The 27,958-nt window shown below is 40.5% G+C and overlaps 1 protein-coding gene and 1 long non-coding RNA gene across 3 annotated transcripts; both read left to right on the top strand.

Annotated features, from left to right (window-relative positions):
* The first annotated feature begins 6,731 nt into the window (after positions 1–6,731).
* Positions 6,732–9,140, top strand: LOC124169117. 2 transcript variants are annotated; one of them, XR_006867032.1, is made up of 2 exons: positions 6,732–8,305; positions 8,765–9,140. XR_006867032.1 is itself a non-coding variant. In XM_046547610.1 (2 exons), exons 1-2 carry the CDS (start codon positions 6,795–6,797, stop codon positions 8,802–8,804), a joined length of 1,365 nt encoding a protein of 454 aa, XP_046403566.1. In that variant the 5' UTR covers positions 6,732–6,794; the 3' UTR covers positions 8,805–9,140. The 2 variants fall into 2 exon arrangements, 1 of the variants encoding a protein (XP_046403566.1); XM_046547610.1 differs by having other exon boundaries at positions 6,732–8,119.
* Positions 9,141–19,765: 10,625 nt separating this feature from the next.
* Positions 19,766–25,766, top strand: LOC124169598. The gene is made up of 3 exons (XR_006867161.1): positions 19,766–19,851; positions 20,390–20,689; positions 25,672–25,766. It is a non-coding gene; the product is annotated as an uncharacterized LOC124169598 (long non-coding RNA).
* Positions 25,767–27,958: the final 2,192 nt, after the last annotated feature.

The raw sequence follows: 27,958 nt of genomic DNA, 5'->3' as shown, positions 1-27,958 counted from the left end.
AAAATCAGTAAACTGTAAACATCTTCCCCTCTTAGCATTTGTGCATTTAGCCATCATACCGGTCTCTGCTTCGTCAATTTGCCATAAGGCTGCATGTTAAGAAAATCAATGGCGCAGCGAGGGGGGGGTGTTGGGGGTTCTTATTGAATTCTCTTACTGTTCTTATAGAATAGTGTTAGGATTAATCAGAAGGCAACTCGCCATTTTGATCCATTATTCTTAGAATTTTTCTAAAGGAGAGCCCCCGCAACGCCCGCTTACCCTTGCGGGTATGCAATACCCCAACACCCCTAAGTATTATTTTTGCCTAAACCCACCCCCTCGCCTTAATTCTTCGCTGCGCCCCTGAAGAAAATAATAAGTTTTTCTGAAACCAGTGGCTGCAGAGATCACATAAAGGTACGTAAATACTTTCTTGTGTGTCTATGTTTCTGGAAATTATTACCTTTATCGGGAAACATACCGTTAAGCAGATGTATGCTATGTTAAATTTTCATTCGCAGATGGTTTACTGATCGGCTTACGGGTGCAGTAATCGCAGAGATAGAAGGATAAACAGTTCTTACCTTTCACCGGTGAGTTACAAAATGGAATGAAATAAACGCTCCACCTGATAACTCAGGGAAAAATGTCTGCTGTGTAAGTCATTAATTGGAACTGTCATCTATCTGATTTGTAACCACTCTGATTAGTATGTGCTTTCGAACTGCTGTGAAAATTGAAACACAGTACACGGCAGTTCATGACGTCATAGCGTCCTACCATGTCATCATCTCATTTGTACATCTTTCTAACTCATATGTTACAGATTTTGAACTGCTTTGGATTTCCATTGGAAACTGCTACGGAACTAATTTTCAACCTTTGGAACTCATTTGGAATTAACATTGGAACTGATTTGTACCAGTCGGTCACCCGTTTTGGAACTCATTTGTACACCATGCAAACTGCTTCGTAGCCGTTCAAGATGGCGTATTCAATTTTCTTGAAGTTTATGGTGGTCTGTTATGAAAATTTAGGCAAAATGAATATTGCGAATTAAAGTGTCGCAGTGCCATCATTTCGCAGTAGCTCCATTGCTTTTCAAAGCATCCGTCACCAGTAAAGGTCATACAAGCTTGTCAAACTTGACACAAGTTTGATGTAGTCACTAGGCGGAGTGAGGGGTAGGTGGCTTTGGTGGTCAAGAAAGTCCTTTTCGAGAGCTTAATTCCGATCTTACGTGGTTGACGTGGATCATTCAGTGTCCATTTTTGAGTGAAATGCCTTCGTTTCTGGATAATTTTTCTTGAAATTCGTTATGTTAAATATCTGAAAATCCAATGGAAAATGCAAAAAAAGGCCTTTCCGGGGAACTTGTCTACCGCGACATTGAAACATATTTTCGAAGGAGGGATTCATTTTTGGCGAAAAAATTCAGTCCTAAAATATGGACATAAACCATTTCCTGGGGATCGGGAAGACAATACATCGACCGGTATGTTTTATGTATATTAATCGATGCAAAATACTACTTTTCCGAAAATATTAAAGAACGAAAGCAAAAAAAAGTTGCAAAAAATGCCGTAAAATTCAATATTTATGTGCGAAATATACTTTGAAAGCATAGACATTTGATGTTTTTACAAAAATAATCTACTTGGAAACGCCAAAAAACGCATTTATTAACGACGCGTGCGCCATGAAGTCGCCTTTACCTGAAGAATACCTTTATTATACGGAACCAAGATTCTCGGTACGTAGTGAAGATAATCTTGTCGCATTTCAAAACGGACCCAAAAATACGATTTAAGCAGCAAGGAATATAGAATAATTTTTATACTCATTCGAGTGAATATTTGGGAGTTCCGTTTCTATTAACTGACTTGCGATTATTTCTTGAACCACTTATGAATTTTTATTGCATACATTAAAGAATTTTCGTCTTCTCGACCAAACGAATCAGACTGAACCATGGTATGTTGGCGCGTAGAAGACAGTTCCAAAACAAATGATGAGGTCTATAAATCGCATGGATTCGTTCACAAAGAATTGCAAACGTATTGAAAGCAGCTACACATGAATCTTCTCAGTACACCAGGGACGCCGACTTACAAAAAATATTGGGGGGGCCCAAACCGGGAATCTTTCCCCGGAAAATTTTATAAGTAGTGAGTTTTAAGTTTTTTAAGCATTTTAGAAGAGTCATATGATCAACATTAGAACACTGAGAACTCTAATCTTGATATCTGGATACTCCGGGGAAAATCGACAAGCCTGACGCTTTTTTACTCACACCCATATCGAATTATTGAGGGGGCTCGGGCCCCCTCAAGCCCAATGGAGTCGGCGCCTCTGCAGTACACAGCAGTTACAATACGAATGATGACGTCTGGAAATCCTGTCGAATCGTTCAAAAGGAGTTCCAAAAATGTAGAAAGCAGTTCCAAACGAACACACACTGTACAAAGGAGTTCGAAAGTTGATGATGATGTTAGTTGAGTTGCAAGCGTTTTCATATTTCCAATTTTTGGTAGAAATGAGTTCCACAGCAGTTCCATGGCACATTTTGTTTCAAAGCAGTTGGAAAGCAAACATTTTTCTCTGAGAAATATTGAATTCGTTACCTACGACGTTACAATTGCTTCGGGTGCTAAAAGTGATTATTTGATAATGTAAGAGACAGAAACAGCAGAGTCACTTCCGTTCCCACCCTTTTCACGCCTCAACCCATCACCTACACTCTCTTTCATATTCCTTCCCAAGTTTCTGCCTTTGCGAAGGGTCGGATCGCTTTACCTCCGCGTATCCAGTGGCTGCTCCAACCTCCCGTGGGAAACTGCAGAGCTTGGTGAAAGAAACACGATGGCTGAGGAGGGAGAAGGAGGAGGAGGGGAGGTCAGCGAAGGCGGGCTGTGGAGACGCAGTCGTGAGTAGTCGGACGCGTGGTGGCGTAATGTAAACGAGTACAACAATAAAATCATCTCTCCGTAGTCTATGAGTTTCCTTTCAAAAATCCCTGCCAATTGATCGGCGGCACCCCTTAGAGCATCGGGGGTCTTACACTGGTGTCAAGAAGTGGGATAATTGGCATATTTTTGGAAGGACTCATTGACTACGATGGCGGCGAGAGTGAGCCTGGGAGGCCAGGAGATGGATTTGCAGCAGGCCATCACAGAGATGAGCAAGAAATTACGCGAGCTCGAAGCGGATAACGAGAGACTTCGGCGGACGGGGACAGCTGCTGGGGAGGAAGGCGGGCCGAAAAACTTCGGCTTGCTTTCGGCGACTGAAGCGTTCTCGGGAAGACCGGAAGAGTCCGTAACGGCCTTTTTAGACAAAGTGGAACGCGCAGCCGATTTGGGGGGCCTCTCTGACGCCGACAAACTGAATGCAACGATCCTGAAGTTGAACGGGGAAGCGGCCGAATTTTATCATAGCAAGGAAGAGTGCCGAGGGGCCGCGACGTTCGAGGAACTAAAAGCGCAGCTCTTGCAGCGGTACCGAACGAAACGGAGTACCCGTTTTTTTCGGGAGCTGTTAGCCAACATAAGAAGGGGCGCTGGAGAAGACTTGGAAGCCTTCGCAGACAGGGTGCGAAAAATCAACAGCCAGACGTATGACGTGGCCGGGCCCGCGGAGCATGCCGCCGCGACGCGCTATGAGGCAGATCAGCGCGCCCTTGACGCCTTCCTTAATGGTCTCTCAGGGGAAGTGGGCAGACAGTGCCGGCTGACGTCGCCTCAAAATTTTGACGAGGCGGTCGAGGCCGCCATTAGGATCGAGGAGGTGGAGAGGCGCCCCTTGAGAGAGGAGCCTGCGAGCCGCCATGTCTTCCGGGCTCCAAGGGAAGGTAAATGCTTTAACTGTGGCGAGATGGGGCACATGGCGAGGGAGTGCCGAAATCGGAGGCGCTGCTTCAACTGTGGAGGTGAGGGCCACATCGCCCGGGAATGCAGACGGAGGCAGCAGACTACGGAGTTAAACGACGGCGGGGCCGGCAACGCCGCCAATTCCGGCCCCTACTAGATGTCTTCCTTCCGAGGGTGGAGAAAAGAGGCGGACCTATGGATTTGGTGGCGGTGGTGAGCATCGGGGGAAGAACGGCCAGGTTCCTGTGTGACACCGGCGCTCAGGTATCCCTCGTGTGCAGTGATGTGTGTGGGAATGAGGGTATTAAACGGTCCCCTTATCGCGTGAGGGGCATTACTGGTGATGTGGTGAAAAGTTTTGGGGAAAAGGTTATTGAATTTTTTGTAAACGGTGTTCAATATAAGTGTTTCATGCAAGTTGTGAGTGAACTAGGGGATTACGAGGGGATATTAGGTTTAGATTTCCTAGAAAAGTTAGGTTGCTGTATAAACATTAAACAGGGAACACTCTCCGTAGGGAATGAGACCTGGGGTTTGAGGGGCAACCACGGGGAACAAGCGAATGTAGGAATAATGAAAGAAATCCGAAAGCGGAGTGACACGGGGTTTTTAATCCGGTCAATAGAGACAGAAATATTGCCGGGTAGATGTGAAAAACTAATTAGTGTCAATGTACCTGACCTACAAATCCCTATCGGCGCTGATATCCTTATCGAACCAAACTTTGAGGATCTGGAGGGCTGTGTAGTGACTAGAAGCATGTCAAGAGTGAATGAAAACCGTGAAGTAATTGTTCAAGTAGCTAACTTCAACGAAGGAGAGGTAACGCTAAGGAAGGGAACGATTTTAGCTTCCGCTACACAATGGGAAGATAGAGGGGCGGAAGAGGAAGCTGATTGGGGTCCGCGAGTGCATGCGGTGCGGCGTTGCGAGGGCGAAGTCTGTTTTGCGGATAAACTTGTGCATTTAAACTGCGGGGAACGTGACGCTCTATTGCCAATTCTTGAGGAATATAAGGATCTGTTTGCCGGTAAGGGTCTTCCACCGCCGACAAAATTGGTGACACATCATATTCCAACGTCTAGCGAAAGGCCAATCTATAGGAAGGCATACCGCACGCCATTCCACCAGAAGGAAATAGTCGATAGGCTAGTGAGGGAGCAGTTAGAGGCGGGTGTCATAGTGCCTAGTACCAGCTCCTGGGCCGCCCCAATTGTTGTTGTCCCTAAGAAATCGACTGATGGGAAAGATTCGTATAGGTTTTGCGTAGATTACAGGGCATTAAACGCCATTACGACTCCTGATGTTTATCCCCTGCCGAATATAGTCGAGACCTTGGACTATTTAGGGAATTGCCGATACTTTACTACGATGGACTTAACAAGCGGTTACCATCAAATTCCCATGGACAGAGAGTCACAACCAAAAACGGCATTTAATACGGAGAGCGGGCATTGGGAATATACGCGAATGCCGTTTGGGCTACGCAATGCCCCCGCCAGTTTCCAGCGGCTTATGGACAGCGTTCTGCGCGGGCTGAAACCGGCGCATTGTCTCGTCTATTTAGATGACGTGGTAGTGTTTAGCTCCACAATTGAAGAACATGCAGAACGACTGAGGGGCATTTTGGAGAGACTGAGAATCGCAGGTTTGACTCTGAAATTTGATAAATGCCACTTTGCCCACGACAAGGTGAATTACTTGGGTCATGTGATAACGAAGGACGGAGTTTTTCCCGATCCATCGAAGCTTTCGGCAGTAAATGAATATCCCACGCCCAGTTGCACGAAGGAACTACAGTCCTTCCTAGGTTTAGCCAATTACTACCGGAGGTTCGTGAAGGACTATGCCAGTATAGCAAAGCCCCTGACGAGACTGCTGAAAAAGGGGGCAACTTTTAGCTGGTCAGACGATTGCGAAGTGGCGATGAGGGAGCTTAAGTCAGCGCTTACTAAAAGCCCTATTCTAGTGTACCCAGATTTCAGAAAAACTTTCATCCTTTCTACGGATGCCTCAAATTATGCCTTAGGCGCGGTTCTATCGCAGGAGATAAACGGAGAAGAGCATCCCGTCGCTTATGCCTCTAGACAATTGAACAGCGCCGAAACAAATTACTCAGCCACGGAGAAGGAACTCCTTGGGGCCGTATGGGCTACGGGACATTTCAGATGTTATTTATTTGGTCGAAAATTTAAAATCATTACAGACCACGCGGCCCTCAAATGGCTATTGAGTCTTAAGGATCCTAACAGCCGCTTGGTAAGGTGGACGTTGAAATTGAGCGAGTTCGACTATGAAATTATACACAAACCAGGGAAGCTTCATTCAAACGCCGACGCACTCAGTCGGAAGGTACGAACGGTTGAACGAGGGCTATGTGACGAAATAATTGACTATCAGAACGACGACGCCGAATGCAAACGGTTGCGAACGCAGATAGGATTCTTTGTGAAAGGGGGCGTTCTCTATAAGAAAACCAAAGATGGTGAGAAAATAGTGGCCCCCGAGAAATTGAGGAAAGATATAATTAAAAACTTCCATGATCATCCATTGTCGGGGCATCTAGGGATCCGGCCTACACTCGAGAGAGTGCGGGCATCATATTGGTGGCGAAATTTAGCGAAGGACATTAAAGAAGCTCTTAGAGACTGCGTCGCATGCCACCGTCGAAGCCCTTACGGGAGAACAAGGGCACCCATTCAGGAATTACCCTCTTCCGATAGACCATTCGATTTCGTTTCTTTGGACACCGTCGGGCCCCTTCCATGTAGTGAGTATGGTAACAAATACAGTCTATCTATTATTGATAATTTTTCCCGTTACCTAGAAATGATTCCTTTACCGGACCAAAAGGCGGAGACGATCGCCTCGGTATTCGTGAGAAGGTGGATTCTAAGGTTTGGGGTACCGGTCAAGGTTCTCACGGATCAGGGTGCAAACTATATGTCCGATTTCTTTAAAAAGGTGTGCGAACTAATGAAAATTTCCAGACTTCGCTCTTCTCCTTACCATCCAGAATCGAACGGGAAAGTGGAGAGGGTACATAGAACAATTGCTGGTATACTTAGCCACTACGTTAACGACAAAAACTCGGACTGGGATACGTGGGTCCCGTACGCTGTCCTCTGCTACAATACAAAAATTCATCGCAGTACAGGCTTCTCGCCTCATGAAATCGTTTTCGGGCACGTCATGCGATCTCCCTTCGAGTACTTTGAACCGACATTGGGACAGTTTGACAATAAGTATCTTCAGGGATTGAAAGAGAAATTGGAGACATTACGGAGTAGATGTAAGATCAATGACGCGCGCGCTCGCCGAGAGAGGGCGGCGGTTTTTAACAGGGGGACGAAGGACGTGGCATATGAGTGTGGTCAATACGTCTACCTGAGTGACCCGTGCACGAAGACAGGCGGAGCGAAAAAATTCCATTACCCGTGGAAAGGGCCCTACCTAGTGACGGAAGTGATTCCCCCGTGCAACGTGCGAATTCAACTCCCCTACAGATCTCTTTTGGTGCACAAAAATCGCTTAAAGTTGCATTTAGGTAATTTGCCAACTCTAGGTTTTCCCCCGTGTGGAGAACGTCGTCGAGGAAGACCACGGAAACACCCCCCCACCAAATCAGCGGAAATTGTGCGTGGCCCAGCAAGCCCAATAGGAGACACTCCCTTTTCCCATATTCCCCCTCGCCCTGGTGTCATGTCCCCCCGATCCCATATATTGGCCGAGTCGGAGGACGAAGAACGGTTGGAGGAACTGAGTCATGTGTCGACATCGTCATCGGAGGGCGGAGAGAGGCAGGAAGCGGCGATCCAAGAGCCCGGATCGCCAATAGCCGAGAGAGAACGAGCAGAAGAGGCCTCTACGCCGGAGAGCACGGAGGAGCAGAGATACCCGTCGACGACCGAGTCGCAAGCAGCTGCCCGGCAAAGGAGCCCTTATCTCCTGAGGCCCCGACCTACCCCTACGCCTCCAGAGCCGTTGGGTGTACGAGAGGGCACTCCCCGTAGAACCCCAGCGAGCTGCCTACCCAGCGAGAGCAGTACTCTAAGAGAGTACGCACATTCCAGTGAAGGCCGTGAAGAAGACGATAGTGCCCTTGCTTCTCCCATTTCCACACCCCGTACGCCAGCACATACCGCGGAAGGCCGCGGAGACAGCAGGAGTAGCGACGCAGATGACAACATCCTTATCTCTCCAACCCATCCCGCCCGCTCTCCCTATCTTTTGAGGTCGCAAACCGGACCGTCCTCAGAAGGGAAGACGTAAGTGTTAGTGCTTCGGCAGAGAGAATTGTAAGAGAAGAGAAAGCGTAGAGTTCGCATTAGAGCGTAGAGAGAAGAGAAAGAGTAGAGCTGTTTGTTGATATCGTGTGTTGTTATCGTGTGTTTGTTAAGTGGGGCCGCTGTGTACTTTTTTGAACAGCTGGCCGAGAAAGTCATTTAAGATTTGTGAGTAAATTATGTCTTTTCGTGGAACGAACAGTTTTTTTTATAGTATGTTACGGAATTTTGAGTTTTCAGTATAATCTACTGGTTGTAATTTTTATGGAGCTGAGCATGTTAAAAAGTGAAAAACTCTGGTTATGAGATGAATTCTAATTAGTGGGAGAGAATCAGGATATTTTTATGCTTCTGATTATGTTTGGGTAGAATTTCAATGAATGAACATTAACGAATGGATGCATTTGCAATGCAGTGTTTGTCAATTTTACGTATAAAACCTTATTTCTCTTTCTCTCTTTGTATTTGCTATTTTAGTGTTTTGCTGGAGGATTTTGTTTTGACTAATTAGTGCCTTGGGGACATATAATGTATTTAGCCTCTGTGTCATCACCGAGTCCACCCATTCCAAGGCTCCTTGTATTTTATTCTTTGTGTTCTCCATTTCCATGTACGGATTTTTCACAGGATTCAATGGGTGAAGCAGACGAGGCCTATAATCAATTAGATTAAAGGCAGTTTGAGGGGAAAGTGATGTAAGAGACAGAAACAGCAGAGTCACTTCCGTTCCCACCCTTTTCACGCCTCAACCCATCACCTACACTCTCTTTTATATTCCTTCCCAAGTTTCTGCCTTTGCGAAGGGTCGGATCGCTTTACCTCCGCGTATCCAGTGGCTGCTCCAACCTCCCGTGGGAAACTGCAGAGCTTGGTGAAAGAAACACGATGGCTGAGGAGGGAGAAGGAGGAGGAGGGGAGGTCAGCGAAGGCGGGCTGTGGAGACGCAGTCGTGAGTAGTCGGACGCGTGGTGGCGTAATGTAAACGAGTACAACAATAAAATCATCTCTCCGTAGTGTATGAGTTTCCTTTCAAAAATCCCTGCCAATTGATCGGCGGCACCCCTTAGAGCATCGGGGGTCTTACAATTGACGTCATTCTGGTTTCCGCTGCCTCCGCGTGAGGTGACCTTGGAGCGAGGGTATGTGCGACGCTGCGATGCAGACAGCTAGCAGGTAGCAGAGTACCCTGCTAGCAGTCTGCATCTTAAATAAGGATTATTAATACCTTATCAAACAAAGGAAACTTTCCGACCTAAGGAAATTTTAATAGGCGATCATTAAGATAATGTTTCCCTGAGCTCTGTGCCTCATGCATGCATTGGTAATCTCAGACGATGTAAAACTCCTGTCTACTCGTATAGAAACTAGGTCCCTGTGACGTCACGTGGAGTGGCATCACATGGGCGCCAATCTGGCCTTTTTCAAATGAGGTTAAAATTGGCCATTAACATTCGTCCAAACAGGGATTTCTATAACCAAATGATTTGTATATTATGAATACCCTGATGCTGGGTAAAGAATCGCAACCAATGCCTTTCGTTTTCTTTGACGAAGGAAACTACGCTGTTTATACGGAAACGTAGTGATTTGGTAATTTTTTGACCGTAGTTGAGTTGCATTACGAGAGGTAGCATCGCTCTTTTCCAGGGGCTTTGACAGTGAAAATGGAATTACATAAAATAAAGTCTTGTGGTATTTCTGCTTAGTTCTTTTGAAAAAAATATTTAAATTACGGTTTGATCAATATTTATATCGTACAGGAGCAGTTCATGACGAGTTCAATGGTGAAGATCGAATTCGAATTATGTTCGCAGAATAAACGAAGATTGCATAGCAACATGTTCAATCGATCTTTTAATTCTGGATTAAGTTTCAGAAAGTAAAAATTAATGCAATTTTCGAATTTTCAGCCATTGTTTTCCGAGTGACATTGACAATGAGTTAAATATGTTTGACTGAACATCTAATTGTCCGTTGTTCTCCCTGCGGGTCACAACGGCTCTACTCGAGCATAAATTAATTCATTAGGTATAAATTACTATTTATTTCCACCGCACCTTTCGCGGAAAATGCTCAAAGTCATTATTTCATGAGTAAAGAGCAAAAATTAGTCGTTGCCTCGTAAGACTCAGTGTTATAGCGGGGCCCGGTAACATGGCTAAATGCGCAATTTGGCCACGCCCCTCTTGCTTCACTCCCCGCCGTTACAGAGGATAGGGCGCGCCCCCTCCAGTACCTAGATGAGCGGATTTGTTTCGGTGGGCGATTGTTGAGCGTTTGTGAAGTGGAGGTATCGATGTACTCTCCCTTTTCAAGTTAATCATCTGTGATTCTATCCTATGCCTTTTGAGTAATTCCTTCGAGTTTTATTGATTTATGATGCGATATTATTTGTCAGCAAAGATAGAATAAAAAAATAAAAAGGCTGATAGGTACTATGCGTTTTCTGGGGTCATTTCGCAGGTAGAAGGGAGTTGGGCGTGGTCCGAAGGGTAGCTAATCCGTAACCCTTTCCTGGAGTCGCTGACCTCTCTCCTCGACCCTCCGAGCGGGGGACGTCCTCTCCAAGAGTGACCGCTTTGACTGAAATTTTGACTTTCACAAGAAAATTATATGCCCAATTTAAGCCTCTGTAATTTCTTTAATGTAGTTATCCGAAGCAATTGATCAATTTGGTCCATTACCGATTCCTCTCATGGTGAAATGAGAGGTGTAAGTTGACGTTTGTGAACTTCATAACTTCTTTATTCTACTTTATTTTTAATCATATATATGATCCCAACATATTTGATTGAGAACATAAGTCAAAAGTTATAGATATGAAATAAAATAGATGTATCTGAACTGGGCTTTAAATGTTTTTGAATTCAAAGGACTGACATAAAATGAGAGCGAGAGAAGTATTCATTATGATTTTCATCTATTGCCAAGGTAATTAGACAACTGGAAAGATTAGAAAAATTCGAATTGGTAGAAAGGAACTTAATGGAAATGGACTCCATTTTCGAGTAAATAGGAGAGAATGTCATTTTTCTCGAATTTTTTTCCGTGATCATCGAATTACAATATATATGTTCCTTGCGAAACGTTGATACATCTCATGGACTGATATATTTTACCTCGGGAATTTCGGGCATAATCAATCGATTGATAATTGAATGATTTTCCTCTTCTTCATGCGGATAGTTTTTAAAAATCAAATCCGATCTTTGACGCTAGCTTTCTTTATCAATTCCTGCATAATTCCTCTCTTTTCTAAAGATCATGTGCTGTACCATTCAGTCATTTACCCGTCACATCCTTTTTTGTGTCCGAATAATTTCCCGAAAAGTATTTATTATCCACAATTATACTATTCTTTTTATTTTGATTACGTAGACTACTTACCAGTCCATCTTTAATGCATTTCAATGATGCAGCAATCTCGGAAGTAAATCCCTCCCCAGAAAGTGAAAAAGAAATAGCGGTATATGAGGAAAATTTTTAGTAAACATTCGGAGGCATACTGGAAATATTTTTTTTTGCTGAGACAATCGCAAGATTCGACCAAACAATATAATAGCAGAAATAATCTGTCGCACCTCTTAAATGAATAGATAATATTGGAAATTTGGCCAGAAAATAAAAATGTCGCAATTAATGGTCATTCATGAAATTTCAAAAATATAATCTCTTCATTGATAGGTAAAGGTGATGAGCAACTCATTTTTATTTGCAGCTCTTTGGTTCGTAACTTGGTCTTTTGAACTTAAAACGACAAAAATCTAGGTATGCCAGATTAGTGGATTTTATCAATTAGTATACAAATTAACATAACTGTCTTAAGACCGCATATCTGACGCGAAATTCCCTCGAAAAATTGAGCTCTATTTTATTCCATAACCTATGTTGAGTGATAAAAGTCATTAGAAGCTGAAATAAGAGACTATGTGAAAAGCAAAAACCACCAATAGTGAGCTATTTCCATGACTTCGAAATAGAATTAGATCCATGATGGTGATGAAATATTTTTTTTAAATGCATGCGTAATGCACATCTTGTGCATCATTCTAATTTAAGGGCAAGCCCAACATTCTGTTAGTACAATCATTTGCTCAATGTTTCGGATGATTTACAGTCACTTTCAAAAGTCGGTCCCCACGGCCGCGGCCGTGGGGCCAGACCCCACTTTAGACGGACAAAAGTCAAAAACTTTTACTAACAACCCTGAAGTTTTCATATATATGTTTTAGAGACCGCTTTAATGATATCCAATCTTAAAGTTTCATTATTTTCGATTTTTTAATTTTTTTTTCGATTTTATTACTTTTAGTATTTTAAAAGTAACTTGATTAGTTGTAAAAATAGATGATATATAAAAATTTGAAATAATAAAAATAAAAAAGTTCACGTCAATAATCCTAGTGGTCAGAAAAAATCGAATATAAAATTTGCAAAATTATTTTAGCAATATCTTTGAAAAACCTTCATTCTTAATAGAAAAATAAAGATTTGCTCTTAAGTTTGCATGTACCATTTTCCAATGCACAAAAAAAGAAAATACTGCATTGAAGAGGTAGTTTTAACTTTCAAAAATAAAATACAATATAATATGGTTTATTGCGCGTAGAAAGTGAAAAGGTACTACATTGGCATTCCGGAATCGAATAAGTACACCTCAGTTGAACGGAAATAACCTTATCGAGCACTTCATTCACGACAGGGTGGAAGCCTCGGGAATGGCCTCTCTACATTTCAAAAATCTCAGCCCTTGTGTAGAAAACTTCACCTCTTTTATCTATGAGTAGACAAAATACATAATGCATGCAAATTTGATTTATTACAAAATAATATTATCTGAATGGACGCTGTTTATATTATAGTTTACCCGTTGCTATGCGGCCATAGCGGCCAGATAGATTCCCTTACGGCTTGTCATGCATAGCTTATCTTTTATCATAAAACTGTTTTTGCAACTCGATGGCAGTTGATTTCTTTTACATTATTTAGCTCATTCTTCAATTGATAATATATCTAAAAATCACGTTACGATTCCGTCCGATTATATAACTTTTCTCTAATTAAATAAAACGTTTCATGGTGAAAAATCAACGACGCGTCGTTCCATTCAAAATAATTAATTTCTCCAAGGCTATTTTCTCCAAAAAATAAATAGTAAAAGCAAATGTGTATTTTCCATACTTATTCCAATTGATTGCAAGTTAAAAAATAAAATGAAAAGGGCCAGTGTACTGTTATCATAGTTTAAATTCGACCGCCAATTTAGGCGTCTGCGACTCCGGAACCAGTGCATCGCTTTTCTCTCACTTGGCACTTATTTCTACGCGAAGGTGCACACATAACAACCCGTGAAATACACTGCTTTGCAGTTCAAACATTCTTTTACCCAACCTAATATTTAAAAAACCCCATTTCAAACTTTCATTTTTGGACTTTTGTCCACTTAAAGTGGGGTTTGGCCCCACTGTGGCGGCCGGCGAGAGCAACAATGTTTTCCGCTTATTGTTAGCTCGAACTTCGGGTATTGCCTATACCTTCTCTGTCTTTAAAGGGCCAGTTTGACTTACTCTCACCGTCCGTGAAAGTCCCACCGAGGCATGCTTCTCTATTCCTAAATTTTTCCCGATTCCAGGTGCCAGAACACAGTGCGAAGCATAAGTCCTCAGTCACGCGAGTCTCACCCTGATAGTATTCTGAGATAGATGGTCTGAGTAGTCTGGCTTGTACTAAAAAATACCGCGACGTATCTGCGTCGCAATGCACATGTACGGAAATGACGAAATTCGGAATTTACGTATGAAAGAGTATTCTAAAAGTTATCCACAAATTAACCTTCTAGTTATGCCTTAAACACATTATTACCAAACATCATCAATGCATATTGCTCTATTTTTAAGTATTTTAGACACTCTGATAAGGGCGTTATTTATTCCTAAGCATTTTTTGGGATATATATCAATCTACAGTTTTCTACGCATCTCATCACACGAAAAATCAAAAATACTAATATGCGCTAAATTATTATATTTACTTCGGTATGATATTTGTTCCAGTCGTTACTAACATTTCCATGAGTAAATATATAAATAATACTCAATGAATTGCAGGTAAGTAATCAACCCACATAAAGTAATTAAGTGACCGTGAGATTAAGTCAGCAAGTAATTAATTAATCCTTAATGTCACGTTTCTGCACTGTAGAGAGCTACACTCCAGATAAAACTCTTCTCTAACCTTTTCTTCAAACTCTTACATAACGAACCTCTCAGAAGCTCCGCCCTGTTCATGAACGCCTCCTTAGCTAATGCAATTCTCTGCCTTATGTCTTTAGTACTGTATCCGTTTTCCTCTAACGTGCTGCCTAAATACTTAAATTGCTGTACCTGATCAAGCTTCTCCCCACCTACTTTTATCGAGAGCAACTTCATAGGAATTATCCCCTGGACGGGGAAGGCCGTGACACGCCGCACATGCAGCTAATGTTAGGGGCCGTCGACGTAGAAACGACTGGCCGAACTGGACGACGTGGAAAAGGTAGTCAAAATTCACTCCACAGTCGACTGCCCAAATTATTATGCAATGTAGGAGTTGAATTTCAGCAAATAAATATGCGCGTAGGAATTCAGTCATGCAACATCCTCTGGACCTTGTTGATAGGTTCTGCGATGTTTTAAGACCATGAAAATGCCCACAAATGATTTTATGCTGCACACAGTGTGTGTGCAGTATCAAAACATCCGTCACTTGATCCGTGGAACATTTGAGTCGTTGCATGATACTTTACTCGCTAGGCCACAGGAACGATTGTGTCCTAAGGCAGTCTCAATGCCCAATACGTCGCACAGCGGGCTATAATCGAAAAAAACTGGCCAAAACCTCAAAATCGATTTTTTGAGCTAGGAAGTTGAAATTTCGCATACATATTCTCAAATAAATTGTGCATAACTTTCCGGATTATTTATTTCCTGTATTCACGTTAACAATGTATGTGAGGTCAAAGTTGAACAAATTTAGCGAAAAACGATCACCCTCGATTTTTTCTGAAAATTGCCGACTTTATCCTCGTGCAGTGGTTTCATGATAAGTTTCATCGAAAAAACTGTTATACCATCTTAATTGGCAAATCTTTTTCTTCAATTTGAAGGGTTTTAAAGATTTTGTGTCATCAATAACCATAGATTTATAACAAAATGGCGGAGCCTGTTTTCAGCCCATTGTTTTTACATAAACGTAGAGAAAAAGTAGATATAATCATCGGCTTCCACTAAGTAACTTATATCATGTCGTTTTTTGAAGCTTCTATATTGTGAATCTAAAGTAAAACCTTGCACCAACTTGCAACCTCGAATTTGAAATCGTTTTTTCGAGCCTGCGGTCGACTCCGGTTCTGGCCCGCGGCGGCGGAGATTACGGCGACTTGGCAAGCGTGTGGATGCAATATGGTCTCATTCACTTTTATATGTGGATAACAGATATTTTAGTGATAGAAAAATATCATCAGAAAGTCAAATCACCAAAAACCAAGGAAATTCAAGATCTCTGAAGGGGAAACATCGTGATTTCTAAATGATACGAAGAAAACAAATACAATTTCATTTATTTAAATTTAAACCGAGGGACATGAAATCAATGTCTCGTGTAATTTTATGCATGCATTTTTGTCGTCTCTTTCTGAAGATTCGCCTTGAAATTAAAAAAATAGCCAGATTACACGTAATAGAACACAAAGCAGCGAATTTATGCGAGCGCTTAAAACTGAGTTACGTTATTATAGTATTCTACCGATTAAGGTAGGTTTCCATGGAGTGATGAGAGAGCCCTTTTCTTCCAGCGCTGCCTTCTTCAATTCACTGTAAGGCCTACTCCCTTTCAATCTCTCTAAAAATCCTATTCTTTTCCTTCCCCTCCCTCGTTTCCCTTACATTCTACCCTCTAACACCTTTTTCAACATCCCCTCCCCGCTAAGCACTAACTCCATCCATACAATCAGTCCCCTCCGTATCTCATCTAAATGCTGCCTCTCCTCGCCAACCATATCCAGCACTTCGTAGTTCCTTTTCCTCTCCGTCCATTTCACCCTCTCCATTCTTCTCCATACCCACATCTCGAATGCCTCCAATCTTCTATCGTCTTCTTTCCTCAGTGTCCACGTTGCCGCACCGAAGAGAGCTACACTCCAGATCAAACTCTACACTAACCTTTTCTCTAAACTCTTACATAATAATCCTCTTAGAAGCTCCTTCCTGTGCATGAACGCCTCCTTTGCTAATGCAATTCTCTACCCAATGTCCTTACTACTGTATACGTTTTTCTCTAACGTACTGCCTAAATAGTTGAACTGCTCAAGTTTTTCACCACCCTCCTTTATCTTAAGTCTCAATTCCTCGCTCGTGATGCTTTGCAAAACCGCATAACCTTGCTCTTCTTGTGATTAATCCTCATCCCATACTCCTCGCAACGCTCGTATAACGCATCCTAAAACTGAGTGAACGACGTTAGTTTTCAAGAGTTCATTCAAGAGTAGACGGTGCAGTCTCCAACGAGGTTAGAGTCACTTCTGGCGTCCCTCAGGGTAGTGTCATAGGCCCACTCCTATTCCTTCTTTATATAAACGACATTGGCGAAGTAGTACACAGTAAGTTACGATTATTTGCAGACGACGCTGTAGTTTACAGGGAAATCCGTTCCAGCCAAGATATGGATGAACTAACGAATGACATTGCTGCTACCCAAGCGTGGTGCGATGCATGGCAGTTAGATTTAAATAAAAAAATGCGTAGTAATGAATTTCTGAAAGAAGAATAACTCCCCAAAACGTAGCTATATAAATCGGGGCACCCAATTAAAGGCAGTTGAATCCGTGAAATATTTAGCAGTTAGACTCAATTACGATATATCGTGGAATAAACATATTCGGGAAATAATCGGTCAAACTTATCGTAAAATGGGTTTTGTTAAAAGGATATTAGGAAAGTGCGACGACAAAGCGAGAGAAATTAGCTACTTTTCCCTCGTTAGACCCCATTTAGAATACGCTGCCAGTGTTTGGGACCCTCATTAAATAGGCTTAATAACAGAGTTTAAACGCGTGCAAAGAAGAGCTGCCAGGTATGTGAAAGGTCGTTACGATAGTCTTGTTAGTGTAACTGACCTCTTAGATAAACTCGGATAGGAATCTCTGTCAGACCATAGATTGCAAAATAGAATAAACCTTTTAGATAAATTCAATAGCAAAGTCTTCTCTGACGAAGTTAACATTATCTTACGAACACCAACATACTACGGAAGATCATATCATGTAAATAAAATAAGAGAGATAGACAGTAGAACAAACAGATTCAGAATATCTTTTTTTCCACGATCAAAGGAGATTATAACGGCAGCAATAGAACTCATAAATAGATTAGATGACTTGTAGTGTAGCCTACTAACCTTTGAAAACTTAATGCATGTTTCTTAATTTTATTATTATTCCTAACAGCATATGGTAGGGGAGACCGGGGCACGTTGGCCCGATTTTTTAAATATTATTTATTTATGCATAATTAACTTTATGAAATTATTCCTAAATTATAGAACAGTCTTTCTGAATCTGGATGGCAATAGTTAAAATTGAATTAATGAGATATAAATTTTAAAAAATAAACACTGGGCATATGACAGGTGGGCCAATCTGCCCCTACATCGGGGTAAGTTGGCCCAGTGGCTGGGGCACGTTGGCCCATTTTTTTTTTGATAAGCTAAACTAGTATGATTTTAAGAAATCAAAATAAAACTAATAGTTATCAAGAAATTTATTTCAATATATGTAACCATTTTACTAAAACAACGGGAAAGCTTTAAATTATTAGGATTTATAGCGTGCTAATACAAACCAGTTAACTTTTGTGACTGTCCCGATACGAAGGATCAGCACAGTTATTGCACTTGTAAAATAGGACGCGGATTTCATTGTTCGCATATGTCTGATGAGCCCAACGCTTGCAATTTGTGCACTAATTACATTGTGCTCCAGGCTGACTGTCGAAAAAGGCACACTTTAGGCACAGTGAATCTTCATCTTCCTATATCGGACGCGCGTATTTTATTTTTTTAGCTTCAGTTGACATGCGTTACATTGTGATACTATGTTACGTTCAAATAGATGTCTATCTTCACCACTGCGCTTATATTTTACTAGCCTCTGTGAATTTAATTTGAGTCTTTGTGTCTAATAAGTTCAGACGCAACCCAACGCTCCCAAAGACGACTAATCGCAGACCCAGCGGCACCTCTGGAGTTGACTTCTGATGCAAGCTTACCCTCAAATGTAACATAAAGTAATCCATATAAGTGGGGAAGGGGTAATCCAGCTTTCGAGCTCAATTTAAACTGTAATCCAAATCTTCCTACTGAAGAGGCAATAAAATGCGTAAGTCCACCCGACTTTTTTTCCATTTTTATCGGATGAACTGCTTAAGCACATTTGCATAAACAGTGACATATACGCTAACCAGATAAATGTAAATCTAGCTTTGGAGAAGGAGTAACGTATGACATGCTAATGTCAGACAATATGACATGTAATGCTAATGTCATGCTACGATAAATACCCTAATTAACGTATGTGTTGGTCCAAAGAGATAACAAAACTTAGCAAAAGGTACATCCCCGCACTCTTGTCGGCAAGCATGCATTGTAACCGATTTGAAACAATATAAAGTCATTTACACCTGAATGACAGCTCATTTGATGATGGAAGTGACCGTCTTTTAAAAATTAGGCCATTTTTGACGAAGGAATACATAGGACGGGGCCCGGGTGGCCAACGTGCCCCGTCGTCGCTGGGCCAACCTGCCCCATCGCCATATTTACAATAAATTTTATTCGTTACAAAATTCACTGCAGCAATTTAGATTGTATGCCACACACAAGTTATCCTTAAACTATGATATTTAATTATAGTACTCAACTATTGGGCCCAAATTGATCAAAACTCAAATAACACACATTGAACCTGGGAGTAGAATTTTACTGAAACACTCGAAAATACAATTAATCACTATAACTTGTCAAAAACTGCTCTGCCAGCCATAATAGTCTTGTAGAGAAAGGGTAATTGTGCTACCAACCTTCTGATAGACTTCTAGCACGATTCAGTGTCTATTATGTGAATTAGCTCGACTGTGCCATCCTGCCCCTATGGCCGACGTGCCCCGGTCTCCCTTACTATAATTTGTTAGTATGCGTGACGTTTTTTGGACCGTGTGGTGTGCATGTGGGAATCCAATTGCATGCTGGTGATTGATCGCCCCCTGCCAAACACCTTAGAGGTGGCTCGCAGGGTATTATGTAGATTAATGTGAAGAGGGTGGTGCCCTGAGTCACTTTCCCTACCCTCGTCCTCTCCAACGGTCTTTCCCTACCTCTCCTTAACCACCAGCTCAATCCCTGCCGTGCTATGTGGCCCAACGACATCTATACCGAAACTCATCCGTCAGACTTCGTGATTCACTGCGATTTGAAGTTCAACACTTTTTGACTCTGCCTTGGGCTATTCATGCAGGGCAACACCCCCCACATTCCTTAGCAATCCTCCAATAGCAATGAGTAAGAAGCAGTGCACCGCTTTCGGTTTTTCCTCGTAGTCCTCATTCCAGTTTAAGTGAAGTCCGAGTCTCACAGCTGTTCGTTTGGCGTTGAGAGATGGACGGTCTGTTTGCTGAAGAGTGGAGGTATGTCTTTTGCTCGTTCCTATTTCTCCATGCTGTTTCTTAATATTAAATCATTACGTTTTGCACGTTAGGTATAAAATTACAATATACATTACGGCATAGAGATATAGGTAGTCGAAACAAAAGTAGTTTCTGCAACCCGTATTTTTGGGGTTTGATTCCCTAATTTATGCTGCAGGGGCTGGTTATGCGATGAATCACTACGTGAAATTTTATATAAAATAGCATGAGCCGAAAATGGACGTGAAAATTTACCTCTTAATCACTCACCTTTTACGGATATATGCTCAGAATATTATATCTCTTTAAATTTTGTTTAACATTTCGCACAAGTTTCCTTTCATTAAAATTTTTCAGAGATAAGCATGAACTTAAAATAGGTCATCTATCACAAAAAACAGGTTTTAAAGAATGGCTAAAATGTACTACCTGCATTTATGCTGTCACCATTTCTTCTTTCCTACAATTGGATGTATAGTGTCGTAGGTGCAATGTATTTGTTTGGGTTATAGCTTTATGACCACTTCTTATTTTCTAGGGTTCACGAGAAAGGAGTGAGTGATAAAATTCAAAAATCAACCGAGTGGATACAGACTTAAAAAAGCTTCATTCGCTCCATTTCAAGCGGTCAGTTACGTAGTCCCAAGGAAATAATGTGAATATTTCTATTGTGTTAACCAATGGCAGAAGCCAGTGAAGCGAAAGTGTCAAGTTCGTGTGGATAAATTCATGATCAGTTGTGTGTTGAATGTGAAGTGCTGGTGAACGTGTGTATTTTGTGGAATCGCCGATGGACAGCTGAGCTCTGCCGCCGATGGACATGTCATCGAATCGAAAGGTAGGGAGTCTTCTCCTCCTGCACTCAATGTGAAGCTTAAACGTATTTAGAGACTATTATTTGAAACCAAACTAATGTTTCACACATTTTTTTCTGGCAAGGATTTGAATTAATTTACACTGGACGACGTCTTTTTTAAAATGTATTATTTTCTGCGATATTTGGCTTCATTGCGTGATTTTGTGCTATCCTGGGTTTGAATAGAGAAAAATAAAATTCTAAAATTAGTTTAACAGATATAACATTCAATACTTTCCCTCATTTTTCTCCGTGGAAATAAAAAACAAGTCGCAATAAGTTCTACATGATTGATTTACTGTGCCATGGGATAAGTAATAGCCTTCGAAATCTTCTAAATTCTATATTTCATGCTCTAATATACTCTCAAATATTCTGCAGTCATTCGTCATTGATTCGGTTAAACGGTTAGTTCAAACAAAGTTAACTGTCAATGCTTAAATTTATGTGCGTACCGAGTTGACATGGGCAGAGTGGAAATTGGGTGGCAGAGAATAGAACTGAATCACAGAATGAAAAAAGTGGGTTAGCGTGAGGAAGGTATTCAGTTTTGGGAAGTAGATAAGCTTATCCAAACTTCCCACTGCGCTCTCCAAACATCGACGGGTTAACCCATGTGAGGCAGTGATGTCTGCCGTCAAGCTTCTGTTCGACCGAGTCTTTGATCCATTTGACCGACAATAGTGATAAGTGGATGATTTAATGAGGCTTAACATGGCTTTCTTATATTTCCCCTTACTTACATATTATAAAAGTATGCTAGTTATTTTATTTTAGGCAGGATCATTTTAAAATTATGTATTTTTCGGTGGACCTGGCTTTAGTGTTTTATTTTGTGCTATCGCGGGACTGAATTGAAAAAAATTGAGTAGTCAGATTTGTTCAATTTGTATTAATAGCATATATATCTCTTATAATTCTGTATGGCGTTATGAAAAACTGTTGTTGGAACGACCTAGTTTAATTGCGATGCCATAATTATATTCGCAGACTTTAATACATTTCTTTACGCTTCAACAGATTCATCACTTACGCATCGTCTTAATTAGCTTACTTTACGGTTAAAAATTCATGTAAGTGTCTTGGAGTTCAACTTATGTGCAAAGACAGTTGACCTGGGTTGGTTAAAAATGAGGGGAGAGAGAATGAAAACACCGAATCATATCAAGGAAAAAAGTGGGTTGACAAGAGAAACGTACATAGTGGTGGATGTACACGCAAACATATGTAATGTAGTGACCTGGTTACCAGGAACACAAGCAATGCATTAAAATTTAATATCTCGGCTCTGTTGATTACGTTGATATGTTTACCAAAAATAAATACCTCATCTCTTTCTTCTTCGTGGACTCCACTAAAATTATATATTTCGAAAGCGTTTCGGAATAAAAGCAAAATATGAGAGGATTTAATGAGTACATTCCTATGAAACGTCTTAGTTTACTTTACGACATCGAAGCAGGCAAAGCTCTCCGTCAGTTTGATCTATCATTAACGGTTTATATGCCCATTCCAAGGCTCATTTTTCCGCTCAATTTTATAATGACTAATGCGAATGGTCCATGCAATACTTATAAGCTAACCCTTTCAGGCCCAGCCGCTTTCGTGCTAACGGTGAAAACCTTAGCAACATTCCCATGCAAGCAAACGTTTATGAAAATCCATTAATCCGTTTGATTAGCGGTAAGTAGTGGAAATTTAAGTTTAACTTAAGTCACTTCGGAGGGCATAACTACGGTATGAAATAGGCGAGCGTTGAAATATTTATAAAATTTAAATAACATCGAGACCACTTTTTCTTACAGTCTGCAAGCATTATAATGTCGAAAATTGGAGTAACTTCGATACAGGAGGTTTCTTATGTATTTAGGCATATGCAACACCACAGAAACTCCAATAAGCAGAGCTTTTAGATTGAACAATTAATTGCCTCTTAAAGTGACTGAATAACATTAATGAATACTTAAGACAAATAAGTCACTGTAAGCTATTTTTTTCATGAAAACTGTTCAATTCATGTGAAAAAATGACATTACTTACCTAAAGATCGAATTGACGGTGAAGATCACACATGTATAGAGCAATTGTTGCCATCGGAAGGTTCTCGCACTTTTCTTTATTTGTCACCTTTCAAAGGAAAATTTTATCTTGAGTTGAGAATAGGGGCTCCACTATTGCTCGTAATGAATCACTTTGGAATCCATTTCGTATTACGACAGTGGCGTCGGCGTACTCCACTCTATAATGGCTCCAGATTTAATGCTATCTCGGAAATGAATCTGCGAATAAACAGGAAAAATAAACATTATTAGATTCATATGATGTTTCAACCGTGAGTCTTCATTGCAATAAAGTTCACATGAAATACTAATATAATAATTATTCAGACTGCATTTTATTCCATGTATCATTGGTACTTTCATATGCGATATTATAATTTTGACCTTTCCTGATGTAGAAAGTTCTGTATTGGCACTTACTAGGTTTTTATGTTTACGCTTGTACTATTCATGAGATAAGAGATAACTCATTAGTGTAATATGTGAAATTGAATATAGGAGAAGTATCAAGAGAATAAGAAATAATATATACGCGGACGAAATTCATTTAGGAAATCGCTAAAGTATTTCCATGTTAAAGAACATAAGATGTTATAACCCATATACCACGAAAATGCGAAGGAGAAATAGTTGTTACCACTGAGCGATAATTACCAGCCTTGAGTTTAATGCAAGCCACTTACAGTTAACCTCCTGCAATTTTGAGGTCTTTATAATTAAATCCGCAACGACATTATACATCGGTGGCCACACGAAACAGAAGTGTTGATTGCAATTAAGTCTATTTTACAGGGGAGAATTTTCATGCACAAATGCGAACATCGTTCTACTTTAAGTGTTTGCACTTACCGCATATTACATTACTAATGTTCCTATAGTTCCTGAACTCCGCTTTAGCAATTCGCAATCTCCGCTATCCACTTTTATAGGCAATAATAATTTTACATGCTAAGCCATGTTGGAGACGGATCTTTTTGCATTTTTCTAATCTCGAATACACCATAATTACAATTGTATCAATTGTACGTTATAACTCTGTCATGTCAATTACATGTTCACACGTACCTTAGTCTTTACCTCTGCTTCTTTTCCTCGCATATCTGTTGATAGATTGCCTGTATCGCTCTCCATATCCTCGTTCCTAAGGAATGAAACGGTGACTTCAATCAACGACGAAACGGCTGTAGCAGTTTAAAGAAATGTTTTAAACTTGCACACATATGATAACATCGAAATGACGGTTGGTGAGGGAATGGGGGTGTGTTGCGGAGGAGGGGAGGGGGAGTGCTGGATTGGAAATAACAGTTGAATGGAGACTCTAAGAAGATCGTTTGACTGTTCGAGATGTGACTGTTCGATGGCGTCTTTTGCACTCAAACCGACCTTCGGAATATTGTTCCACGTGTGCTGTGACCGTTGGCTGATCACGAAATTTTTAGCAACGTATACAGCGTTACCTTTAAATATTTTTTTCCCTCGAAAAAATGAGATATAATTTTTATAATTATATAGAATACCAATTATTAATTTATATTATTTTATAAAAATTCGAATAGTACAACATATACAATCTCCAGTGGTTTTAAGGCTTCTCATTGGTTCATAAATAAATCGATCGGAATATATCGTGACGTCACAGCAATACGTCATGCGGCTGAGAGCATCAGAATTCCCTCCCTTAGGACTTCATTTCGCGGCAAGATGTCTTGGGGATAAGAGGTGAGTACACAACCCATTCTTTTGGTGATACTTTTCTTACAATTATCAATCCATTTTCAATTCTTGAGTCGAGGATTATTTGCAAATACTGTTCTGATTTATTAAGTAATCGTTTTGAGAGTGACTATCATTTTGAAAAACCAATTTTTTATGCATCTTCTGTATTTCCGTTTCTGCAAATGATACTATGCGAGGAATGTGCCTCTGTTAAAATTATCGTAGTGTTTTCAAGAACGCCTGTGATAGGGAAACATTTTCAATTCTGTTCCAAATCCTCGTTTTTCTTCTCTACACTGAATTTCGTTTGAAAAAAAACTTCTTCTGCGATAAGTGTTTCGGCTATAGGCCAGGTTTCATTGCCCATTTTCTGCCGAAGAGATTGAATTTTAGCATTACTGTATTAATTAACTGGTTCGATCCTCCTCTATCCTGTTCGTATGTAATAGTTTTCGAGTGTAGGACGTGTTTCTTCTGTGTAATTGCATTTCGATCCAGACTCAAATTTGCAGATTTAAACTTTGATGCATTTGACGATCGTTGGTGACCTCTGAGTAGTTTTGTAGTTGCTATCGTGTTTCAAACAGATGCATGTGGAATCGCTGTGGCCGTTAATGCGGGGTGCTAATAGAAGTTGCTGAGAATTGTATCATACCTGCCACACTTTTTCCCTATTGATTATGAGTGCACTGTCGTGTCAAAACTGTCACATGGTCAACGGCTTCAGTTGCCAGTCATCAACCCCCATTCGACCTTCATGCATTACCTTTTATGATAACCCTACAGTGAGTTATAATATTAGTAGTTTTGTGAAAATGTTTAAAAATCTTTAAACGATATTTAAATCTTCGTAGTTGTAATCCGCCAATTCAGTTACAGGCTGTATTTCTAACTTTTATCGACTGTGCATTAATTAATAATTGTGTAACCCTTCTATGATAATTAGTACTTGAAACTGATGACCAATGCTTTCCCTACATTAATAAGTTGAAAATGTATGCGATCAACATTAGATATATAACCACTCATTCGGTGTTTCCTTTCTTTCATTTCTTTCGAGGTTGTTAGCATGAACTCCTGTCATAGCATCACGTTGCATGTCATCCCTAAACAATGCTTCAGTTAACTACATATAATCTTTTTGTGCTTCCTTATTTTCATCCTCTAATGCCTTTTTATTCCTTTTAGGTTTTCGTGTAATATTGTGGTGGCGAATATATTCTGTGAAATGGGTGGGGTTTGACGTGGAGTTGCGATGAGATTTCATGGATGGGGAAGCCTGGGAAAATGTGGTTAGTCAATATTACTCACTTTTAAAATATTTTATGTATCTACAAATATTCCCATGCACTGATCTTTTCCTTATTGCGTGAAGCTTTAGCAGAAGGCTATCAGAGCCCGAAATAGTTCAAATAACATAATATCTTCACGGGTAATAATTATGAAAAAGACGATTGTTTAAATGTGACCAAATCCATGGAGATTTATGGCTCTTATATTATTATGCAGGCAGTGAGTCTGTTTATCTCAATTACAAGTCGACAGTCTTACGATTGGTTTGACGCAGCTCTCCATTCCTCTCTCCTATCCGATAGCCTTGTCATAGCGACGCATTCCTTCTCTTTAACATCATTTACAATCCTTTGTCCTATGAAACTCATTCGGGGCCGTCCCTTGCCCTTCTTCCCTTCCACCTGTCCTTCTACGATAGTCTTAATGAGGCCATCATGCCTCGATATGTGGCTGACTAGGTTTGTCCGTCTCCTGCCTAGCGCATTTAAAAGACTTCTCTTTTCTTCCACTCTTCTTGGCACTTCCTCGTTACTTACACCGTCGATCCATTTATCTCTATCATTCTCCCCTCCCTTGTTTGTTTAACTGTTCCCTCAGTTCTATGCTTATATTCTCAGCTGTTAGGAGATTCTTCCTTTTGTAGTAAGCCCTTTTCGTGTATGCTGTTCTGCTTTTTGTTTCGATCGTCGTTCATCTTTGGTAATTTGGCCTTTTTAGGTGACGAAACTCTTTCGCTTCTTCTAGCTTTTGCTTTCCTAGGCTAATATTTGTCCTAGACCCATCTCTTTGGCTGAATACTAATATTTTAGTATTCTTTTTATTGGTTCTCACCTGACATCTGGCCATTGTCCTTTCCCTATTTGTTTGTCTTCTTCAAATCATTCTCTGTCTCGGCTATGACTGCTATGTCGTCAGCCAATCGTAACATACTTATTCTTTCTCCGAGGGCGTTGACACCCAAGGCCTTCTCATTGATTTAATTGATGGCCTCCTCTTCGTAAACACTAGAAATTAGGGAGAACCGGGCACTCCCTTGTCTCACTCCTCTTCCAATTCTTGCTTCTCCACAAATGGGTCCTCATTATACCACAGCTACTTGGTTGTTATACAAAATGTTAGATATTCTACGATTGTCGTAGGGCACTTCAAATTCTATCTGAATTCTAGCATTGAGTTTCAGTCTACGCCATCAAAAGTCTTCTCTAAGTCGGAAAATGTCAGTCGGTTTATTCTTTACCATTCTCTTGTCAATGAGCAGCCACAAAGACAAAATTGCTTCTTCATGCCCTTGCTTTTCCTAAATCCAAATTCTTCTGCTCTTCGTTCTGTTGTCCTGTTCATGAGTGTAGTCGGTATCTTGGACGCATTTGTCGTCAGGTCTCTGGTCCTGAAATCTTCGCTATTCTCTGCTATTTTCTTTTTGGAAATTGGAAAGTTCCTCTCGAAGTCACCATGTAAATATCTTCATGAGTGCATATCGCAAATAGTATTATTCAGTTGAGATAAGGTCTTCTCTCCTGCATTTTTGATTAGCTCTGCTGGAATGTTATTTATTTTATTTTATTTATTTTTATTCTTTCGCAGGTCTTTTATTTCAGCGTCAATTTCCGATCTTAAGATACCAATTCATTCTTGTTTAACCCACTTTACTCTTCGATAATTTTTCACCTTAGCTTTCTTCTGTTGTCAAAATATTTATACACTAATACATTAGGGTATTAAGTCTTGCACTCCATTCCTTGAAATGACTACTCACAGTTGTATAGGCATTGGTGGGCAGTATTTCAAATAAAAGTATTTTAAAATACATACATATTTTAAATGCATTTGTAATACGTGTTTGATATTTCAGGAGCTCGAGTATTCTGTATTTTAGATATAGAATTTTGGTATTTTCCCATTTTATAATAAAAGATAAAAATTTTAATTTCCATTTGAAGTAGCTACGATATCACTTCTATGTCATCAAGTTTCAGATATTGATTCGTTTTCGTTTAAAATGTTTTCTTATTAGTTTTTCTATCCATAATGTTCCGAAGGTCCCTTAGTCTCCATACTATTTTATTCCCGTTATTATTTTTCCCTTTATTATTTTGCGAATCCTCGTATGGATTCTATCGTTTTCGATTTTGTACAGACTCTCACTAGTTCCACTTAACCGATGTGGCTGGGTCGGTGAAAA

The sequence above is a fragment of the Ischnura elegans genome, chromosome 12 (assembly GCF_921293095.1).
Source record: "Ischnura elegans chromosome 12, ioIscEleg1.1, whole genome shotgun sequence".
NCBI classification, from domain to species: Eukaryota; Metazoa; Arthropoda; class Insecta; order Odonata; family Coenagrionidae; genus Ischnura; species Ischnura elegans.
The sequence above is the reverse complement of the archived record's forward strand: the minus strand, read 5'-3'. Positions and strand labels throughout refer to the sequence as shown.

What these genes read in the sequence shown, in the direction of transcription:
- LOC124169117 (XM_046547610.1), top strand. Translation starts at nt 6,795, where the DNA reads ATGTCCGATTTCTTTAAAAAGGTGTGCGAACTAATGAAAATTTCCAGA. An exon ending in CCGTCCTCAGAAGGGAAGAC is followed by an intron (nt 8,120 to 8,764) that starts GTAAGTGTTAGT and finishes GATTTTTCACAG; the next exon opens with GATTCAATGGGTGAAGCAGA.